At 38.2% G+C, this 22,198-nt stretch overlaps 3 protein-coding genes across 4 annotated transcripts; 2 read left to right on the forward strand and 1 right to left on the reverse strand.

The window, feature by feature from the left end:
• Nucleotides 1–183: 183 nt before the first annotated feature.
• Nucleotides 184–10,170, forward strand: LOC131806538 (set1/Ash2 histone methyltransferase complex subunit ASH2-like). Of its 2 annotated transcripts, XM_059130722.1 has the most exons (7): nt 184–469; nt 546–724; nt 797–1,141; nt 6,181–6,564; nt 9,192–9,472; nt 9,667–9,924; nt 9,992–10,170. In XM_059130722.1, the coding sequence occupies exons 1-7, from the start codon at nt 351–353 to the stop codon at nt 10,094–10,096; spliced, it is 1,671 nt and encodes a 556-aa protein (XP_058986705.1). In that variant the 5' UTR covers nt 184–350; the 3' UTR covers nt 10,097–10,170. The 2 variants fall into 2 exon arrangements, with proteins under 2 accessions (XP_058986705.1, XP_058986706.1); XM_059130723.1 differs by lacking the exons at nt 184–469; nt 546–724; nt 797–1,141 and adding an exon at nt 5,598–6,009.
• Nucleotides 10,171–12,148: 1,978 nt separating this feature from the next.
• On the reverse strand, nt 12,149–13,682 carry LOC101900843 (uncharacterized). The gene has a single exon (XM_005182083.4). The coding sequence runs from the start codon at nt 13,559–13,561 to the stop codon at nt 12,287–12,289; it is 1,275 nt and encodes a 424-aa protein (XP_005182140.2). The 5' UTR covers nt 13,562–13,682; the 3' UTR covers nt 12,149–12,286.
• A 1,742-nt stretch (nt 13,683–15,424) lies between these two features.
• On the forward strand, nt 15,425–21,602 carry LOC101896064 (CLK4-associating serine/arginine rich protein). The gene is made up of 7 exons (XM_005182053.4): nt 15,425–15,699; nt 15,787–15,884; nt 16,486–18,213; nt 18,312–18,435; nt 18,744–18,855; nt 18,955–19,060; nt 20,592–21,602. Exons 1-7 carry the CDS (start codon nt 15,601–15,603, stop codon nt 21,349–21,351), a joined length of 3,027 nt encoding a protein of 1,008 aa, XP_005182110.2. The 5' UTR covers nt 15,425–15,600; the 3' UTR covers nt 21,352–21,602.
• Nucleotides 21,603–22,198: the final 596 nt, after the last annotated feature.

Raw genomic sequence — 22,198 nt, forward strand, 5'->3', positions numbered from 1 at the left:
TACCTATATTCTTCTACCATGGTATAAATGCGCAATATACATTGCGCAGTGAACCCTATCAAATCTTATAGTGTGAACCCCTAACCAGCTGATCTCATCCCTCATTTGTCTTTTCTCATTCGTCAACAAAGTTTTTATTATTCTTTTACCTTAATTCGTTGTCGTTGATTATACCTCTTCCATCATTCATTCATTGTGTTTGGTTTGCTTTGCTTGTCTTGTTTGGCGTGAGTGGGAATTTTGTTTGAAAGGCAGCTATTTTATTAGAAAAAAAAAAAAATAAAATTTACGAAAGCATTTAGCGACTTTATAAAATAACCAACAACGAAAATCTAAATTTGACACGAGCTATGGATGAAATGCAAATTGAGAACAACGCTCAAATTGAGGGAAGTGATGGCACTGCTGGAAGTGCGGTTGGTGGAGGAAGTGAGAAGAGAACTGAAGAGAAAGCCGGCAATTGTTATTGGTAAACAAAACATTAAACATTTGTAAACAGACAAACATTTGAGGCATTTGGTTTTTAATTTTGTTACATTTTTCAGTGGCAAGGAACGTAATCTGAATATTGTGGAACTATTATGTGCCTATTGCAGTCGTTGGTTTCACGAGTCATGCATTGGCTACCAATTGGGTAAGCTGGTACCGTTTATAACAAACTATGTGTTTGTTTGCAAAAACTGTTCACCGAGTGGATTGGAAAATTTTCGTAGATCTCAAGCCAGTAAGATGCAGTTAAATATAAAATAACGTTAAATATGTTAATTTAATTATATTTTTGTTACTTTTATCATAGCCATACCCCAAATGTGCATCACTGCCATTGCCAATATGCGTAACAACAGCAGCAAAGAAGGCAAACCGAAAAACCTATTCAGCAAAGACAAAGAAATAATACCCTTCCTGGAACAGTATTGGGAATCAATGACTACAATGCCGCGCAGAGTTACCCAGTCGTGGTATTCAACGGTACAACGTTCCTTACTAAAAGATGTTCAAATTACCTTCACCTACGAGGAACATCCCGAGCATGGCGCCATGTTTGGTCTGATGATGCCGGATTTGTCACAAATCAAACCAAATTATGAGGCAATGACAAAAATGGGTGCTTTGAGATTAACCGAAGATGGTTATGCACAAGGTAAGTTTTAAATGTAATTCGACCTGTTTTAACATATACCATGAACAGGTCAAATTTGGAGATCCGGTGGTCTCGATTAATTTTGAAATAGTATACACAAGTTGATCCTATGACACAAGCAATAATGTTTGAGAAGAACATTAGAGTTTTTTTCATAAATAACTTATGTCTTTCGTTTGATAACATGGACATCTGCTTAGTAAGTGTTCAATCGTCTCTACCTCTGATTTATCCCCATATAGTCCACATGGGTCTTGACTTGACTGTTATCCCATTTGGAGGTCAGATACAGCAGTGCCCAGTCTATAGATATTCGTAAATCAGACCAACTGATTGATAGAATGAGACAAATTCTTCTGAAGATTATGTGCGAAAAGTTAGCCCGGCATGTGATATAGACCCGCACACTTCTTCAATTGCCTTGCCAAACCTACCCCACTCACTCCAGAAGATCTTTGGTTTTAGCCAACGAAAGTTCCCGAATTTTTGCATCTGGAGTTAGAATTGGATTAGAAGAAATCAAACAAAAATGTGAAGCTGTTGCAACAACAACTACAAGAATATGCTGGGTTGACGGCCCCTGGTCGAAGGTCTATCTTTGAATGCACAGGTCAACGTTGTTGTACGACCACGACGACTTGACGACCACCTTAATGAGAAGGCGAAGGTCTTATTGGTGCGACACCAAAATAAAATGCCATCAATGTAATACCTGCTTGGGTCTTAATAACGGAGTCATCCGAATCTCCATCTGGTGGATAGGCAACATCCGCCCAGGCACGTAACGAAAGACTTTCCTGATCCAAAGAGAGAGGTACAGTGGTGTAAGAGAGAGCCTCTAGATCATCCGGCCTATCAAGCGGGACTGATTAGTATTCACTCTAACGCGGTCTTAGAAGTCTTGGAATGATATAGAGTGAATACTGTACTAGGAGACCATCCCCCTACCATTACAACTGAAGTGCGAGAGCTGCACCGACAAACCCGAGCAGTTTTGGCTCAATTATGAACCGGATGACGCAGCCGCCTCAATTCCTATTGGGCGTCTAATAGTTGCATTAGAGCAGAATACGCCAGCACAGTGTCTTCAACCATCTTGGAGACGATTGTGTATATGGCCGGACCGTCGAGAGCAGTTTTACCACCAACCCAAGCGTCCCTATCAAGATTCGTTACGCCAAGACAATTGAAGGTGGGCTGTCCTACTAAATTTTTTAACCTTCATCTAAGATATTCCGACTTTTTTGGTATGTCCACGATTATTGAATTCACATTTGTTTCCGATCCTACTATTCCAGAATGCCTGCTCCGGATTCTTTTGGTGCGTGCCGAGATCGAAAAAACTCGGACATGGTTTCTTCTCCGTTTATCAGAACGTCATCCCACAAAGATCTATTTTCACCGATTCTATGTATTATTATACCCTCAGCCATATGGCTAAAGAGGGTATACATCATTTGATACGAAAACATGCCTCATCGACTTAACGGTTTTAGACTCTAGGTCTCTTCAGAACAAATCCGTTTCAGGACATTTGGAGTTGATCTAGCGATGTCCGTCCGTCTGTCTGGCTGGAGCGCACGATAACTCTCGAAGAAATTATCCGATTTGATCCAAACTTGTTACATCGTAATATTATTATCAAACTTAGATCAAGTTGCGATTTTAGCAATATCGATCTACTTCTTGTGGTACCTACACCCGAAAAATGTCAACATTTTTAAAGAAAATAATTTACTGCACAGAAAGAGGAAGGATAATCCGATTTTGCTCCTACTTTGCAAATCCTAATATTTGCATCAGTGCTGGGTCAGGTGCGAAAATGGACAATATCGGTCCACTCCATCAAGTACCTCCCCCACAAAGGGTCAACATTTTGAATATTAAAGAAGCTCATAAAACACGAAATTAACATCCGATTCCATTCAGACTTGGCACATCTCCATACTTCCGTCAACACAAAATATGTTATAACGATGGCAAAGTTCGGATCATTCCTTCTGGTACTTCCCCCTCAAAGGGTCACACCAAAACGATAATAAAATCCGAAAGAAGCATCCGAGTCTCTTCATATTTCACTCATACCATTATTTCTACTAAGATCTGCGGTGAAGATGGAATATATCAATCCACTCTTGCTGGTACCTCTCCCACAAAGGGTCAAAATTTTCAATAACCATGACGCTCATAAAACGCGAAATTAACATCCGATTCCTTGGTACGTCTTAATATTTCCATCAACTCAAAATCTGTTGTAAAGATAGTAGAGATCGGGCCATTCCTGTTGGTACCTCCCCCACAAAGAGTCAAAATTTTGAATAACCAAAACGATTATAAAATCCGAAATAATCATCTGAGTCTTTTCATATTTCACTCATACCATTATTTATACTAACATAAGATCTGCTGTGAAGATGGAATATATCGGACGCCTCCTTCTGGTACCGCCCCCCACAAAGGTTCAAAAATTTTGAATAGCCATGAAGCTCATTAACATCCGATTCCATTTAGACTTGGTACATCTCAATATTTCCATAAGCACGAGATCTCTTATAAAGATGTTAGAGATCGGACCATTTCTTCTGGTACCTACTCCACATGGGGTTTAAGACAAAACGCTCAAAGAAAGCAAAATAAGCATCCAAATCTCTTTAAATTTCACCTATCCAAGTATTTTTTCTAACGCAAAATCTGTTGTGAAGCTGATACCTGGTACCTATCCCACAAAGGGTCTCAATTTCCAATGCTTATATCTGTCATAACATCCTAAATAAGTCGACGATTCTGTACAACTTTCTACATCTAAATATTTCTCTTAACCAGAAATCTGATATGAATATGTAATTGATCGGAATTTATGATTTCGCATAAAATTGGATATAAATGTTCGATTTTCTCCAAAATTACCCCTTCCCATTTTTTTTATCTGTATTAGATGAAGTATGAAAATGGAATACTTCGGTCCACTATAACTGTTACCTCACGCATATTTCCACTTTTTTTAAAAATTGGCCCCTATCTCATATAAACTATGGGAAGTAGTCGATAATTAGTCAATATTGGCCAACTTCTTCGGAACCTCCCCCATTAAGGATCAACACTTTGAATAATCATAACTAAAGGCTGGGGGTATAAATCTGTCGGCCAAACCGATTACTTGTTTTGTATGTTTGTGAGTTTGATGCAATTTGTCGAATACTTTTTTCGATTACTGTTGGGATCTATTTGACCATGCATATGTATGTCGATATGTGAAATATTTTTGCCTTTCTTTCTTTTTTTTGTTTTTGTTTTGCTGAATCTTTAAAACTTGATCTCTCAATTGAATATGAAGTGAGTTGTGTTTGTGTGAGTAGTAGATACTTTTTCTTCTGCTTCATGCCTACGTGACTCTAATTAAAATAGGGGAAATACCTCTTGTTATCTAAAACAATAAATATTATGATGTCACTATCCGGTTGGAGTGGGGATACTCTTCTTTTTATGTTTCGAAACTTTCTTAATATCATTAGATTAGATCTAGCTCCAATTGAATACCCATCGAGTCATAGCCCTCGCCAATTGTGTGAGCTCAACAAACGAATAATTTTATCTTCTGCTTACTTGGAACGCAGTTAACGCAGAACAACAAACCCCCCTACTGGACAGCAAACACCAAACTAAACTGAGAGATTTTGTATCTGACAACAACCAGCCATACTTGCATACTTTAATGACGTAGCTTCTCGGTTACGACGCAGTTGCGAATGTATTTTGTGTTTGCTGTTTTGATTTTGATTTCTTGGGGTTTGATAGCCCCAACGGCAGCTCCTCTATTGTGTTTTGCTTTGCCATTCTATGGCATAGCTGCCGTCCGTCACTCATTGTTGCTGGTGCCGCTACTGCTGTGTATTTTTTTTTTTTTTTTGCTGGCTGACTGTTTGACACCATATAATTTAGTTGGCGAATTTTTTCGTTGTTTTATATTCGATTCGATAGTAGAGTATCGTACCGCGCCCGCCTCCATCTCCACCTCCTTGGCCGCTGCCACCAGCGATCTCTCTATCTTTCCGTTCGCCTCATACACATGTAGTTAATGTTGTATTGTATTGTGTTTGTTTGTTTTACAAATATTAATTGTTATTTTCATTTGCGGTTTCGTTTTTTGTTTTGTTGTTTGCCTGCCTGCCTGCCTGCCTTGCTTGGCCACAAAGTGATGTACACACAAACCTCCTAACTACTTCCCGGAGATTAAACCATATAGCTTTTACAAATTGTCAAAAAATTCTTCGCACCAACTACATCGGGGGATAGTCCTAAAGTTGCAGTCACAAAATTTTCCAATATTTCCACGGACCACTTGAAGTTCTCGGATTCGTGTCACAACGATTGTGAATTTCTTCTCTGTTGCTTTGCATTTTGGGGTGGAGAGATGGAGCAGTAGCATGTCATCGTAGGTCGTTTCAAACAGTTATTGTTTTGTTATTGTTGTTGTTGGTTGGGTGTGCTGTCGTCACTGACATGCACTCATCGCAGTTGGTGTTGTACGCTAATGGTGGTGTTGCTGTGGAATTTATCTTGAAAATACTTAAAAAACTCGCTGTGCTGTAGTTGTTGTTCTGTGCTTTGTGACGACTCGAAAAGCTGCTGCTGCTGCTGCTGACTGCCTGTCGTATCGTTCATTGCGATTTGCTGAATTTGTTCTAGTGGCCTTTCCATTTTGTCGAGCAGCAAATGATGTGATTAATCCAACTTTAGATCTGATTTTTTTTTTGCTTTTTTTGAAAATACCATTTGTACCTGATCAAAAAAAAAACCTCCCCCTCCAAGAAATTAAGACGTAAAACACAAAATCAACATGGATTTTGCAGTGACCCGTGAGGAGGAACGTACGTAATAGCTAGGCATAGCAATTTAAACAAAACAAACGCAGAAAAAAAAGAAATGGGGTGTTGCTGGGATTTTTATGCTGGGGCCACTCCATAGCCATAGCAATGCCCCTCTTGACACGTAGACATTTATTTAATGATATGCTTATGTGTTGTTTTTGTTTTTTTTAGCTTCCCTCTCGAAGAACAATCGCCAGAATAAACGGAAATTCCCCGGCACCGATTCTGGTCCGACAGGCAAAAAAGGTCGCCCCAGTTCAGATATTACAGCCAACGTCAAATTACCCGCCCATGGTTACCCGCTGGAGCATCCATTCAATAAAGATGGCTATCGTTACATACTTGCTGAACCAGATCCCCATGCTCCGTTTCGTCAGGAATTCGATGAATCATCCGATTGGGCTGGCAAACCCATACCGGGTTGGCTGTATCGTACATTAGTACCGAACAGTGTCCTACTGGCTCTGCATGATCGTGCCCCACAATTGAAAATATCCGAAGATCGATTGGCTGTAACTGGAGAAAAGGGTTATTGCATGGTGAGGGCAACACATTGTAAGTATCGACATATACCTATGGGAAATACAAAAACAAAAGAAAAAAGAAACAAAGAAAACAACAATAATCACAGTCAATAAATTAATCAGCTGATAGCTACACAAGACTACAAACGGGAGATAAAGGGTGAAACAAATTTAGTTTAGCAACTACTTTTGGAATTTAGTATTGTCACTGGAATCTGTTTATTTTCCGGTTTCTATGCAACTACATGCAGTACAAAGATCTGGAATTAACCTCCTCATTGCATAAAATATGGAAAATGAAAACTATCAAATATTATCATTTTATCGTGCTACTGATGGAATTAGGTAAAAAAAAACCAGTAAGGAAAAGTCAAAAGTCGGACGGGTCCGACTATATGATACCCTACACCACTATGCATATTTAGTAGAGTTCCCGTAACAGAAGAATTTATTTGAAGTAGAACATAACACCTATCCACACTTGGCTTTAGAGCAGTTATAGTGTGGTTTCAGAGGGAACTAATATAGGGGAGACATATCAAATTCTGAATCGATTTTCAGTAAATTGGACGGATACATTTTAATATTTTATGCCAACTAACATTGCTATAAAGTGCATGATAACAATTCGGGAAGGATTATATAAAAAAATATATATCGGAACCGAATTGCACAAAATGGAAACGTACGTCCCGAAATTCACTCTATTTGCGCTGATATTAGCCATTATTTGCACAATAAACCTGCAATCGGATTAGGAGGAGCTATATCTAAGTCTGAGCCCGACTCGATAAAATTTGGCAGAGGTATTTCCGAGCCCTATAAGATATCTGGTAAGAAATATCATCGTTGTTACGAATTTGTGGAACTTAAACACCAAATCGGACGAAACATATATATGGGAGATATAACTATATATGAACCGATTTTCTCCAAATTTGATGTACCTGCTTCTAGACTGAATTCGTTCGGATGTATCAAGATTCAGGACTTTTGGGCTGATATTGGCTATTTGGTGCACAATTAACCCAAAATCGGATGAAGATATATATGGGAGCTGTATCCAAATGAGAACCGATCTTGATATCATCTAGCAGAGATATTTCTGGGCTGTATCTGATATATAATACCAAATATCATTTTTGTCGAATGGTTATTACGAATGTGAGGGACTTAAACATCAAATCGTACGAAACATATATATGGGAGCTATAGCTATATCTGAATCGATTTTCTTCAAATTTGATGTACCTGCTTCTAGACTGAATTTGGTCGGATGCACCAAAATTTAGGATTTTTGGACAGATGTTGACCATTTGGTGCACAATTAACCCGAAATCGGTTGAAGATACATGTATGTGGGATCTATATCCAAATCAGATGTTGATAATATTTAGCAGAGGTATTTGCGAGCTCTATAAGATATCTGGTACCAAATTCATTGTAATCGAATGGATATTACGAATGTGAGGGACTTAAATACCATATCGGATGAAACATATATATGGGAGCTATAGTTATATTTGAACCAATTTTTTTCTAAATTTGATGTACTTGCTTCTAGACTGAATTCGGTCAGATGTACCAAAATTCAGGACTTTTGGACTGATATTGGCCACTTGGTAGACAATTAACCCGAAATCGGTTGAATATACAGGGTGAGATAAAAAAAACCTGCAACAAAGTCAAACGCCAATTTTTATTGAATGAAAGCAAAAATATCGGAAATAGCATCAAATTTTAAAATAAGTTTAGATTTGTTCGAATTAGTCACCTTAGGCACAAATTATGGCCTTCAAACGGTCAGTGAAATCGTCACACGCTGCCCGAATGTTGCTCTGAGGTATTTTGGCCCATTCCCGGCGAAGCGCTTGCTTGAGGTGATCGACACTTTGGTATTTTTTAGGGCCAACCTTGCTTTCCAAAATACTCCTGACATCCGGAGAATTTGGTGGCCATTGTGCGCTGGAAATGAAGCGAGGAACCTCATTTTGTAACCATTTTTGGATGTCGCGTGCTGAGAGCGATGTTGCTGAGTCCTGTTGGAATGTCCAAGCGGCCAAAATGATTGCTTGCCCAAGGCCTTAATACACCTTCCAGAATATTTTCGTGATAATATTCGGTATTTATTCTGATGCCACGGTCGATTAATACGAGCGGAGAGCTATCTTTTTTTCTGGAAAATTCCCACCAAAATGCTTTTGTACGCTTGTAAACAATATAATGAACTGTCGCTGGAATAATTTTAAAAAATGTCGGACGAGTGGCTTAGAAATGAAAGTCTGAAGTTTCTATAGGTTTCGTCCTTGGGCCAAACAAATATTGTTTGGAAACTTTCATCTCAATCGGATAATAAATGCGATCTGCGTTTTTTTTTTTCACAAAAATACATGGACAGACGGACGGACAGATGGGCTGACATGCCCATCGACATATGTCGACTCAGAAAGTGATTCTATGAAGATCCTCAAAAGTAACTATTGGTCTATCTCGCTTTCTTCTCCATGTTACAATCAAATGCTCAAAGGCATAATACCCTTACCACTGGTGTAGAGTATAAAAATAAGGTCCATATTAACAAACCAAACAAAAATACTTCAATTTTCCTAAATTTCATATCTTTTAAATGAAACATGATCTTCCTTTTCTTATTTTCAGCTGTTAATCGTGGCCGATGGTATTACGAGGTTACAATAGAAGAAATGCCCGAAGGATCGGCAACACGCATGGGTTGGGGCCAAGAATATGGTAACCTGCAAGCTCCATTGGGCTATGACAAATTCGGCTACTCATGGCGATCACGCAAGGGGACACGTTTCAGCGAAAGCCATGGCAAACATTACAGTGAGGCCTATGTCGAGGGAGATACATTGGGATTTTTAATTGATCTTCCGGAGGAAAGAGAAGTGGATTATTTACCAAATACATTTAAGGATAGGGTAATTTCGAATTTTTCATAATAATATATTTGCTCTGTTCCAGAACCTACAAAAATCTACTAGTTTTATAAATTTTTGTTTCGATATCATAAAGGGAAAATCGGCTGTCGTAGTAAAACTTTTACATTCCTGCAGTTCTGGAACAGACAAATTTTTTATAAATAATTAAAATGGTTTTTTGTTTGCCTTTACAGCCTTTGGTGAAATTTAAATCACATTTATACTATGAGGATAAGGATAAAATCCAGGAAACGCTAAAAGGTTTACGCGTAGCTCCCGGCAGTAAAATCGAATTCTTCAAAAATGGCCAATCTCAAGGTGTGGCATTTAGTGATATCTATGCTGGCTCATACTATCCCACAATATCAATACACAAGAGTGCAACAGTTAGTGTTAATTTTGGACCAAGCTTTAAATATCCCGAGGTGCTAAACAATTGCAAAGCCAAAGGGGTAAGTTGTCAATAGATTAATTGATAAATGTTGTCAGATAAAAAAATGATTTATCCTCCCTTTCCAGATGTATGAACGTGTTGAGGAACTTATTTGTGAACAGTCCCTGTCTGATTTATTATATTTAACAGAGAATGAGGGTAGATTACGCTTGGATAATTTTAATATATAGACGTAAGTTGACCGAGTCATTATTTAAGAATAAAAGAAGAAAAGAAAGAAACAACAAGTTATTGTTAAAATGGAGTTTCCTGTGTTTGTATGGATGTATCATAGAGGAGAGATATTCTAGATAAGGTATTCCGTCACAGCAATAATGCGAAATCATTTCTAGAATAATGTACATAAAATTTCCAGGAATCACATAAACTACCCGCATAACATTTTAGCATTACATCTGTTTGTATACCTCAGCCATAGGGCTATAGAGGTCCATATCATTTGATATGGCCAAAACGTCCCTCATCGAAATAACGGTTTTAGACCCTAGGTCTATTTGGACCAAATCCGTTTCTGGACAGTTAGAGTCGATCTAGCGATGTCCGTCCGGCCGTCTGTCTGTATGGCTGGCTGTTGCGCACGATAACTCTCGACGGGAGCATCCGATTTGATCCAAAATTGGTATATCGTAATATCGAGTTTGCTCCAACTTTGAAAATCCTAATATTTGCATCAGTGCTAGGTCAAATGCGAAAATGGACAATATCCGTCCACTCCATCAAGTACCTCCTCCACAAAGGGCCAACATTTTGAATAACTATATCTCTTATAAAATGTGATGTAAGTGTCCGATTGTCTTCAAATTACACACATCGCAATTTTTTTATTACCCCAAGGTCTGATGTGAAGACGGAATACATCGGTCCACTTCATCTAGTACCTCCAATATAAACAAAACGATTATAAAATACGAAATAAGCATCCGGATCTCTTCAAATTACACACATCACAATATTTTTATTAATCCAAGGTCTGGTGTGAATATCGGTCCACTCCCTCTGGTCCACTCCTTCTGGAAAACCACAAGTGGCTACCGTTAGAGCACTCCATGTGAATAAATATTTCTGTCTCGTATCATCGCTCGTTACCGTTATACTGGGAGAGTAGCCCGACGTCATGGAAGTGGACGGAAGAGCAACGTAACAGCAACATCAGCAAAAATGGTTGGAAAAGTAAAAAAGCGACTTGATCGAAACCCGCATCGCAGTGGTCGAAAAATGGCTCGTGAGCTTAACATAGGCAATATTCCATTCGGCAAATATTGAAAAATGAGCTCGGGATAAAGCCATTGAAATTCTAAAAAGTGCAAGAACATACACCGCAACAGAAAGAAAATATACTCAAAAGACCTGAAGAGTTGCTTCGCTTGGCCGAAAGTGGTGAACTGCCGAGTTTGGTTTTCTCCGTCTCCGATGATACCAATCCGTTGGTCTATTGTGTCTGAAGTATTTTGGAAAGCAAGGTTGGCACTAAAAAATACCCAAGTGTCGATCACCTCATGCAAGCGCTTCGCCGGGAATGGACCGAAATACCGCAAAGCAACATTCGGGCAGCGTGTGACGGCCGTTTGAAGGCCATAATGTGCCAAACGTGACCAATTCGAACAAATCCAAACTTATTCTAAACTGTTATGCTATTTCCGACATTTTTGCTTTCATTTAATAAAATTTAAAAAAATGTAAAAATTATGGCGTTTGACTTTGTTGCAGTTTTTTTATTTCACCCTGTATACCTGCCAACCCCTTTTGGTACCTCACCCACAAAGGGTCGCAATTTCTAATACTTATATCTGTCACAACTTGCGAAATAAGTCGAAGCTTCTTTACTACTAGCTATATCTAAATATTTTTCTTAACCAGAAATCTGATATGAATATTTAATTTATTTGAATTTATGATTTCGCATAAAATATATAAGATATAAATGTTCGGCGGCACTTACCAATATTTTTATAAGTATTAGATGAAGTATGAAAATGGAATACTTCGGTCTAATACCTCACGCTTATTTCCACATTTTACAAAAATTAGGAAGTAGTCGAAATAGTCCAAATCTGGCACGTTGCAATATTTTTATCAGTCTTAGGTCAGATACGAAATGGTCAATATTTGCCAAATGCTTTGGAACCTCCCCCATAAAGGATCAACAGTGTGAATAATCATAACTAATGGCTGGGGGTATACATCTGTCACCAAAACCGACTGATACTCTTTTTCTTTTTTTTCTCTCAATCTCTCTCCTTTTGGTCTTTATTAAATAATTCTTTTTTTAATACATTTTACTGTACAAAAATAATTGTATTCACATCCATTCATATATAGTAAGTATTATTTCTAAATTAAAAACAACTCGAAAATCAAATTTATTTAAAAGCATGGAATTTTGAGGCACTATACGGTAAATAAAATACATTAAATGTTGATCTCGGATGATATGTTGGTACTGCTGCCGAGATCGATCTTCCCGAATTCGATGTGTTGTTGTTGGTCGTTTGTGTCGACGACGCTGTTGTCGAAGGATCATTAAATTTATCACGTTTTATTGTCGTTGACTGATATGTTTTATACATATTGGCATTTGTTCGTCTAAAGTGTTCCCTTGTGCTGGACGGTGTTGTTGTGTTCACATCGCTAGAATTCGAAATGGTCATGGGTTGTGAGTTATATTGTTGGATTATCTGCTGGCGTGATGAAATTGAAGGTAAAATAATTGAATTGCGATTATTGAAGAATCTATTGGCTGCCAAGGGGACATGCCACGCAGATCTATGTCCGGCATTGAATCTTGATCTTCCATTTTGATCTTGTGTAATGACAGCAGATTTAGCTTGTTGGACATGGGTTAACTGCACAAAGCTGGGATTGACTTGGTGTCGTCCAAGGTTACGAAATTTCCGCGTCGATTCTAAAACATTTAAAATCGGAGGCATACGCAAACGTTGCTGATGACTGCTTGTCGTTGGCTGGGCAATAGGAACGTTGGTTGGTGTTGGCGGTGAAAACGATGAAGAAGAGCTGGTGGCACATTTTCGTTTATTTCCCGGATTTTGTGTATTTTCTCTTTCATTGAGCTTTAAAGGCACTGTGGTCAAGGTGAAGTTTTTCAGTAAGCTGTTAATTTCATTGCTCTCATCTGAGGTTTTCCTAAAAGCTGGCCGATAATTTTGGGGCACAGCCGAGTCTTCATGTTTTATTTGTCTACCCCTGGTAAGTGTAATATCATCATCCATTTCACCCTCATCCGAACTGCTTATATTCAAACTTGGCAACGATTCCAGTGTATCCGAACTCAGGGCTTTTATTCGATATGCACTCGCCTTACGTCCCATTAACTTGGGAAACTTTTTCTGCCAATCTAAAATTTCCTTTCGCAAATCCTCATCGGCTGGTAAATCTTCTGTGCCGGCTAACATATTTTCCACTTTTTCCCATTCCAGTTGATTCAATCGAATTGCATCGTCGTTCCATGGTATTGAACCTATACTGCCACGGTCAATGCTACTCGACGACGTATAAGGCACTTCCTGCAAATATTCATCGTCTTCGTCGTTGGCAAATAAACCATCATCCTCGTCATCATCGAAACTGGGTGAATGCAGGACTTTTGGTTTTTTATAAAATTCCAAGGCGGAGGTCATCTCTTTTATATTCAAGTCAAGTAAATTTGGAAAATTGTGTCTTTCTACTGCAATTAATCACTTGTTTCCAATTTTAATTTATTCCCATATGAAAAGGAAGTTCTTACTCTCAAATATGACCTCTCTCTCTCCCAATGTCCTTGCAAACATTTTATAACGGTTGTATTTTTTTAGTACTATGGTTTCAGTTAGTAGTTGGCAACACGCATTTGTCTTGATTGGCAATACTTGTTGATTCTGATTAATTGCTCAAATGTCAAATTAATGTGAGGATGATTTTTTAGCTATTTTTGATGATAGGGGTTTATAAAGCTCACGTACGTTTCGTGTCTTGTTTCACTGTCAAGCAACATCAGTTTGGTCTAAAATGTATCCATGAATCATTTTACAGACGAACGCTTGCAAATCATTGGATTTTATTATCAAAATGCGTGCTGCGTTAGAAAGCACCATGGTAGAAGAAGATAGGTATATGCATCAACGCTTGGGAACATTGATATGTCAAAATTAAGTAGATTTTTATATGTTTTCTCATACGACACATATCGGAGGTTGTAATGATATCAACTTTCAACAATTTTAAATAATTTTTCATTCAAGATTTTCAATTCCAAAATCGGTTTGACAGTTCATTGTCAGCTGTGTCGATGCGACTACCTGTATTATTGTACCATGGAAAGTAAATAGTGCTCTTCTTCCCATTTATGACCAGTTTAAACGACCCTCATTCAGATTTTTCAATTTTAGAGAAAAAATTAGCTAGAACAAGTAAAGCTGTTAGTTCTGCCGGGCCGAACATTGAATACTCTCGACCATTTGGAGCAAATTTAGCAATTTTCAAAAAAAAAAAATTAAAATCCGTTAAAAATGTTTTTTTAATTAAAAATATCGAATGTAGCCATTATATTAGGGTCTATACGACGACGTGGACCTGCATAGGCAATTTTTGTCATAAGCCATTACAATTTTCAAATGCGAAACTTGAAAGAAAAAAAAATCGGCGAATAATGTAAATAAATTCATCAAAATTCCGAATATAGGGAGATACCATTAATGGGGTCTATAGGACGACTTGGACCTGCATAGGCAATTTTTGTCGCAAACCATTGCAATATTCAAATGCAAAACTTGAACAAAAATCCGGGAATAATGTCGATAAAATCATCAAAATGCCGAACATCGGGATGTACCATTATATGGGGGCTGTACCAAAACATGGACCTGCACAGACAATTTTCTGTCTTAGGCTGTAGTATCCATTAGGAACTTTAAATACCAAATTTGAAACATTACCGGTGAATAATGTTGCTTAAATCACCAAAATACCGAAATATGGGGGCCATACCAAAATGTGGACCTACATGGCCCATTTTCAGTACCAAAAGTCCTGCAGACACAATATACATTTAAGTCAAATTTTATCAATCTATTTCATTTTGTTCGGAAGCTACTTCCTTCAAACATTTAATTATATGGATCGTATTATTCATTTAAATAAAAATTCTATGCATTTTTATGAATTTTATCTATTTTTTATTTTTCTATAGATCTTAACAATTTATAGAATAATATATTTTTTCTACAAAATATCTTAAACCTACAAAAATGTACTTTATTCCGGTAAAATTTTATTAATTTTCTGTATAAATATTGTCAAAAATCTCTCTCTCAATTCTTATTTTTATGTCCCATTCTTTTGCAATAAAATTTCATGAAAATTATCACAAAATACCAAAGACGCAGACACACTTATTGCCAATGATTGGAGACAGACTGCAAGTATTGCCAACTAAAAAATGTCATACGTCCGCATTGAAGTTTCAACCGTACATTGACATATTAGCCGGCCGCCGGCGTCTTGCTAAATACACTTTAGCTTGGTTCTCTTCGAATTATAACTCCGTCTGGACGTCTCGTTCCTTTTATTTCTTGGTTGAATAAAATATTAAAAAAAATGTTTTAATACAATTTTGTTAAATACTATAAGTAATTGAATATAAGAGTTTACTGTGTAAATAGAAATAAATAACATTTTAAGGATGTGGCACGAAGCCCGCAAGCAAGAGCGTAAGATAAGAGGTCTCATTGTTGATTACAGACGCCGGGCAGAGCGCAGGCAGGATTTTTATGAGAAAATTGTAAGTGGACCACGGATAAAATGAAAAAGTGTAATATGTAATGGAATTATTTGATTTTAATTGTGGAATTTTTATTGCACTTTACAGCAAGCTGATCCAACACAATTTATACAGATACATGGAAGAAGATGTAAAATTCATTTAGATCCAGCCGTGGCCAGCGCTGGAGATGGTGCCGCAATCATGCAAGTGATATTGAATTCATAAGTTTTCATTATAATATCTCGTTTTTCTAGTTTCCCCTAGGGGTAGCAAAGATTTCTATTATTATTTGCGAAGCTTGCATGGGAATTTTAATTAAACGTTGTAAAGGTAAAACGGGTTTCAGTTTGCCAACATGCAATTCTTACATAAATCACCCCTTTGCGGATTTTTTTGCACAGCATTGATTTTTATCCTGAGCCAGTTGCAGTATTCTCGAGACAGTAATTTCTATGAGAATATTTGTCTAAAAAAAAAACAAGAATGCATAACGTTAGAACCTCTTTAGCAGATGTGGGAAAAACTTGGTGTGTGCAACAATGTTTGAAAAAAAGTTCATCTGGGGTTAAATTCTGGGCGGGAAGTTTACACAAGTTATGCACACACGTGATTTACAAAGGAGTTGGATGCCGGTAATAGGAGTGCGAATGGGTTATTATAGAACAAAATTCGAAAACTGGGAAAAAATGCTAATCGTTTAAGTTTATAAGTACGTCAACTCGTACCCTTATGTAGTATTTTCGGTAATGCATATTTTAAAAAATGAATTTGACTTACATAAACATTTTCCTTTGCATTTTACAGTGTGCCATGGCAAGGTCAACATGACAATCTCATAGATCGTTTTGATGTACGAGCCCATCTCGATTATATACCACCTGTGCCGAAAACCAATGACAGTGAAACTGAATTATCACAGGAGGAACGTCAATGTAACTACGAACGTTATCGGATATTGGCACAAAATGATTTCCTCAATTTATCCGAAGAGAAATTTCTTCATCAACTATTTTTGGAAGAACAATTTGGAGCTAATGCCCCCTTAGACCCCATGGGTCAGGCCAATCAAACCAAAAAGAAATCACAAAAACCAGGTGCAGCTATTGGTTACTCTTACGATGATTCCACTGACAATACTGTCGGCGGGGTCATTGACACCCAACAACCGTTTGCTCATTTGAAACATGCTGGCGGTGCTACAAGTTCCAAGAAGACTGAAAATGACTCTGAATCAGAGTCGGACTCTGACATTGATATGGATGTTTCCATAGATGTATCCAAATTGGATACGACCCAGGCCCATGAATTGAATGCCTGTGGCCGGAATTATGGTATGTTGAGTAATGATTTTTACTCCTATCTGACCAAGGATGCTGATGAGGCAGATGCCCTGCGTATAGCCAGAGAAGAAGAAAGAGAAAAAATGTTGCTGGGCGGTCGTAAATCAAGAAGAGAGAGGCGTGCTCAAAAGGAAAGACGTTTAGCTCGACGTACATTCAGTCCGCCCAGTTATGCGGCAAAAGAAGACAATACCGGCAAAGATGAAGAGAGTGATTCGCGGTCGCCTTCACCCTCAGATACTACGGAGAAAATTACGTATATCACCTCGTTTGGGGGAGAAGATGAACTGCAACCTCATTCCAAAATTACCATAACTCTTGGAAAGAGTAATACACTTGGCGCTGCTTGTGTGGATGCCAGCACTTCCTCGGCCCATCACACAACCTATGCACAAAAGGTGAAAGAGAACTTGGATAAGTTGAAGAAAATCAATGAGTCATCGACCAAGAAGACTTCGTCGCGTAGCAGAAGTCGAAGTTATACACGAAGTCGTAGTCGTTCTCGCAGCCGATCGCACAAGCGCTCCTATAGAAGTTCACGACGTTCACGCTCCCGGAGCCCATCATATAAGCGGCGTCGTAAGAGTAGCAGGCGAACACGATCTCGATCACGTTCCAAATCGAGATCTAGATCTCTTTCGAAATCACGCAGGCATCATTCGTCTCGCCGCTACCGAAGTCCGTATAGACGATCACGTACACGATCACATTCAAAGTCGAAATCTCGACGTAGACGTTATACATCTCGTTCGTCAAGTCGATCTTCTCATCGCAGTTCAGTGTCGCCGTCACATCGCTCGTCGTCGAGAAGGGGTCGATATAGTCCAAAATATGAAAAACTTAGGAAGAGATCGCTGTCACCAGTTAAGGAAAAATCTCCTGCACCACAGCCATTGGAAAAATCTGTGAAACCAATGGAAAGTAATGTTGATATCATATCAATGAGCACACAACCTCCACCACCACCTCCGCCTATTTTAGACACCGAAGATGCCACAGCATTTAAAACATCCAATGTTCCAGAGGTAACAGTCATAGAACCACCACCACCACCCCTCAAGCGTTATTATGGACGTAAACGTGGAGAATACTCCTCCTCTTCGGACAGTGACTCCGACACGGAAGAGGATTCGAAGGCTGCTAAATCAGCAGAAAACACAGATGTGCAGGAAAATATGGATATGGACACTACGTAAGTGTAAAGTTGAATCCACGTCGTCAAACGAAACGAATTGATTAAGGTTTCCCTGGTAAAAACAAATCTAAAATCCTTTTTCTTTTCTTTTGCAGCTCTGAAAAATCAAATCCTTTGCCATCAACATCAGCTGCCACTGTGGCAACATACAAGGGTAAACTACAAACGGGCAAATACTCCACCACGGCCACATCAGTTAGTAATGCTCCCGAGACCAAAGTCAGTAAGAACCAACAAATAATTGCAATGCTTCACACAACAACAACAACAGAGGACTACAATCTACGTAGTGAAATTAGCGAATCAAAATCTACCACAAAACTGAACATTGACGACGGTGACAAAAAATTGACCAAACGACCCAAACGAAAATTAATTGTTTACATACTCTTGGACTTATTTGGATTTAGACGTATTTTGTTTTGTTGCTTTTCCTCTTGTAATCGGACATTAGTTTGAATTTTCCTTTTCTGAATTAGCTTTGTATAATTGAGCTCGTTTTAATTTGATCAAGTGGCTTCTTGCAGGGTACTTCGTCAAGTGTCTCAGGTGGCAGCACCGCAGCTACAGTTTCCAGTGGTCGTTTGAATTTGCGTGAACGCCTTAAGAAGAAAATGCAGAATTTGCTTAACAAGCAATGTAAGCGACAAGTGTACAGTACACCAACAATTACAAATAATGGATATATATATTCCCGTAGAATTAGTTTTTTACTAAAATATTTGTTTGTTGTTACAGATAAGGCAGATAAAAAAGCTGAAATCGAAAAATCCGAAAGGGAACGCCAAATGCAACAAGAAAGATATGAGGAGATGCGTGAATTGGCCATAAAATTGAGAAGAAGGTAAGGCAAATAAGTGAAAACGGAATTATTTTTAAATTTGAGAATGACAAACTGAATGTTATTGTATACCCAACGCAAATCGGAGCTCCAGTCAATTCATACATTTTTATACACTGCACTACAAAGCGGTAAGGGTACTATGTCTTTGTGCATTTGTTTGTAACATGGAGATGAAGCAAGATAGACCCATAGCTACTTTTGAGGATTTTCATAGAATCACTCTCTGAGTCGATTTATGCATGTCAGTTCGACTATCCATGTATTCTTGCGAACAAAATGCAGGACGCATTTATTATCCGATTGAGATGAAATTTTCCAAACAATATTTGTTTGGCCCAAGGACGAACCCTATTGAAATTGGTGATATTCGGATCAGATTTAGATATAGCTCCCATCTATATCTTCAACCGATTTCGGGTTAATTGTGTACCAAATGACCAATATCAGTCCAAAATTTTGGCACATCCCGCGGAATTAAATCTAGAAGCAAGTACATTAAATTTGGTGAAAATCGGTTCATAAATAGCTATAGCTCCCATATATATGTTCCATCCGCCAAATTTTGTCAAGATCGGTTCAGATTTGGATATAGCTCCCATGTACATCTTCAACCGATTTCGGGTTAATTGTGCAGCAATTAGCCAATATTAGTCCAAATGTCCTGTATTTTGGTATATCCGACAGAATTCAGTCTAAAAGCATGTACTTCAAATTTGGTGAAAATCGGTTCAGATATAGCTATAGCTCCCATAAATATGTTTCATCATTTGTAGTTTTAAGTACCTCACAAGCTTAATATACATTCCACAACAATGATCTTTTGTACCAGATATCAGATACAGCTCCGAAGTAAGTGTATCAAATTTTGTCAAGATCGGTTCAGATTTGGATATAGCTCCCACATAAATCTTCAACCGATTTCGGGTCAATTGTGCACCAAATGGCCAATATCAGTCCAAATTACCTGAATTTTGGCACATCTAACCGAATTCATTTCGGAAGCAAGTATATTGAATTTGGTGAAAATCGGTTCAGATATAGCTATAGCTCAAATAAATGTGTTTTTTTTTTCGATTTGGTGTTTAAGTATCTCACATTTGTCATATGTATGCGACAACAATTATATTTGGTACCAAATATCTTATAGAGCTCGGAAATACCTGTGCCAAATTTTATCGAGAACGGCTAAGATTTGGATATAGCTCCCATATATATCACTAGTCCGATTCCAAATGATGTGAATTCTTTATAGCAATGTTATTTGGTATAAAAGATTAAAATGTCTCTATCAAATTAAGTGAAAATCGATTCAGAATTGGATAAGCCTCCCATAAATTAGTTCCCCCTGAAACCAGACTATAACTGCTCTAAAGCCAAATGTTGATAGGTGGTATGATCTACTTCAAATAAATTCTCTTGTTACAGAAGCTCCACTAAATATGCGATGGGTTGTAGGGTATCATATAGTCGGTCCCGCCCGACTTTTGGCTTTTCCTTACTGATTTAAAATTGTATTGTCTTTGTTTTTCAGGCAACGTGAAATTCGTCACCGTTATGGCACTCCAAATAGCAAAGCTTCTGAAAGTGAAGCATCGGAATATGCTGCAGCCATTGCTAGTGCAAGGGAACAGCGCAGTAAATCCCGCAGTAGCGAAAGATCGCTGCGAAAATCACCACCAACAACGCGACGAACAGAACAAGAACCGAAACGCACTTCCCCTGCAACTAGAAGACGTTCGCGCAGTCGTGAAGGTAGGAGATCAGAAGGTCGCTCTAGCCGACAACCCAAATCACGTTCGCAGTCACGTAATCGACGTAGTAGTTCAAGGCGACGTAGACGAAGTATGTCTCGCTCAAGACGATATCGTGACTCCAGCCAGGAGCGTTCAACACGTTTCGCATCGGAACGGTCTCGATATGATGATCGCCATCGGCGGTCACGTTCACGAAATGATCGTGATCGCGACCGTATCAGAGATAGGACGGAACGGGAAAGAGAACGTGAAAGGGAGAGGGACCGGGATCGGGAACGAGAAAGACAGAGACATGGTAGCGGCAGTGATCGTTACCGTTCCGATCGAGATATGGGTGACATGGGACGCGATCGCTCAGACAGAGATAGATCGAATCGAGGCAACAGGGGGGATCATCAACGCATTGACGATTCCAATCAGCAACGAGCGCAACAAACTCAACAATCTTCATCTACCTCCACTTCAACAACGTCTACCAGCCGTAGTCGCGTTGTTATTTCAGCTCCACCAAAATTGAAGAAATTGGTGGATTATTAAATGCTAACGTTGTTTTCATTTCCTTTCCTTATAATTTCTATTATTTGTTTTCTTCTATTATCGTATTCTTTTAATAATTTCTGCAAACTATTTTCTAAGTACAATATGAAGAAGAAAAAACAGTACGTACGTATGTTACAATCTTTTTACAAAGCCTGAAGAAAAACAAAACAAAATAAAGCAATTTGTTATCGGATTTAATAAATTAGCGTGGCTAAACTTAGCTTGAGCGTAATTAAAAAGAAAAACAATTTTTAATATCTGTTTATAAGGTTAATGAAAATCACCATGAGAACAAATTGTGAGGTTATCAAGCGATTTGAGAGTTCAAATCTATGATTTTTTGTAAATCCTAATAATTACATCAGTGCTAGGTCAGGTGCGAAAAATGGACAATATCGCTCCACTCCATCAAGTACCTCCCCCACAAATGGTGAAAATTTTGAATAATTATAAATCGAATAAAATGTGATGTAAGTGTCCGATCGTTTCATATAACACACGTCACAACTTTTTTATGAACTCAAGGTCTGATACACCGGTCCACTCCTTCTGGTATCTCCCTTACAAAGGGTCAATATTTTGAATATTCGCGAAGCTCCTAAAACGCGAACTTAAGATCCGATTCCATTCAGACTTGGCACATCCCAATATTTCCATCAGCACAAGATCTGTTAAAAAGATGATAGAAATCGGATCAATCCTTCTGGTACCTCCCCCTCAAGAGCTCAAACTTTTGAATAACCAAAACCATCATAAAATCCGAAATAAGCATCGGATTCTTTTCAAATTGCAGACATCACAATATTTTTATTAACCCTAGGACTGGTGTAAATATGGGTACATA

The sequence above is a fragment of the Musca domestica genome, unplaced genomic scaffold, assembly GCF_030504385.1.
Source record: "Musca domestica strain aabys unplaced genomic scaffold, Musca_domestica.polishedcontigs.V.1.1 79, whole genome shotgun sequence".
Taxonomy (NCBI): domain Eukaryota; kingdom Metazoa; phylum Arthropoda; class Insecta; order Diptera; family Muscidae; genus Musca; species Musca domestica.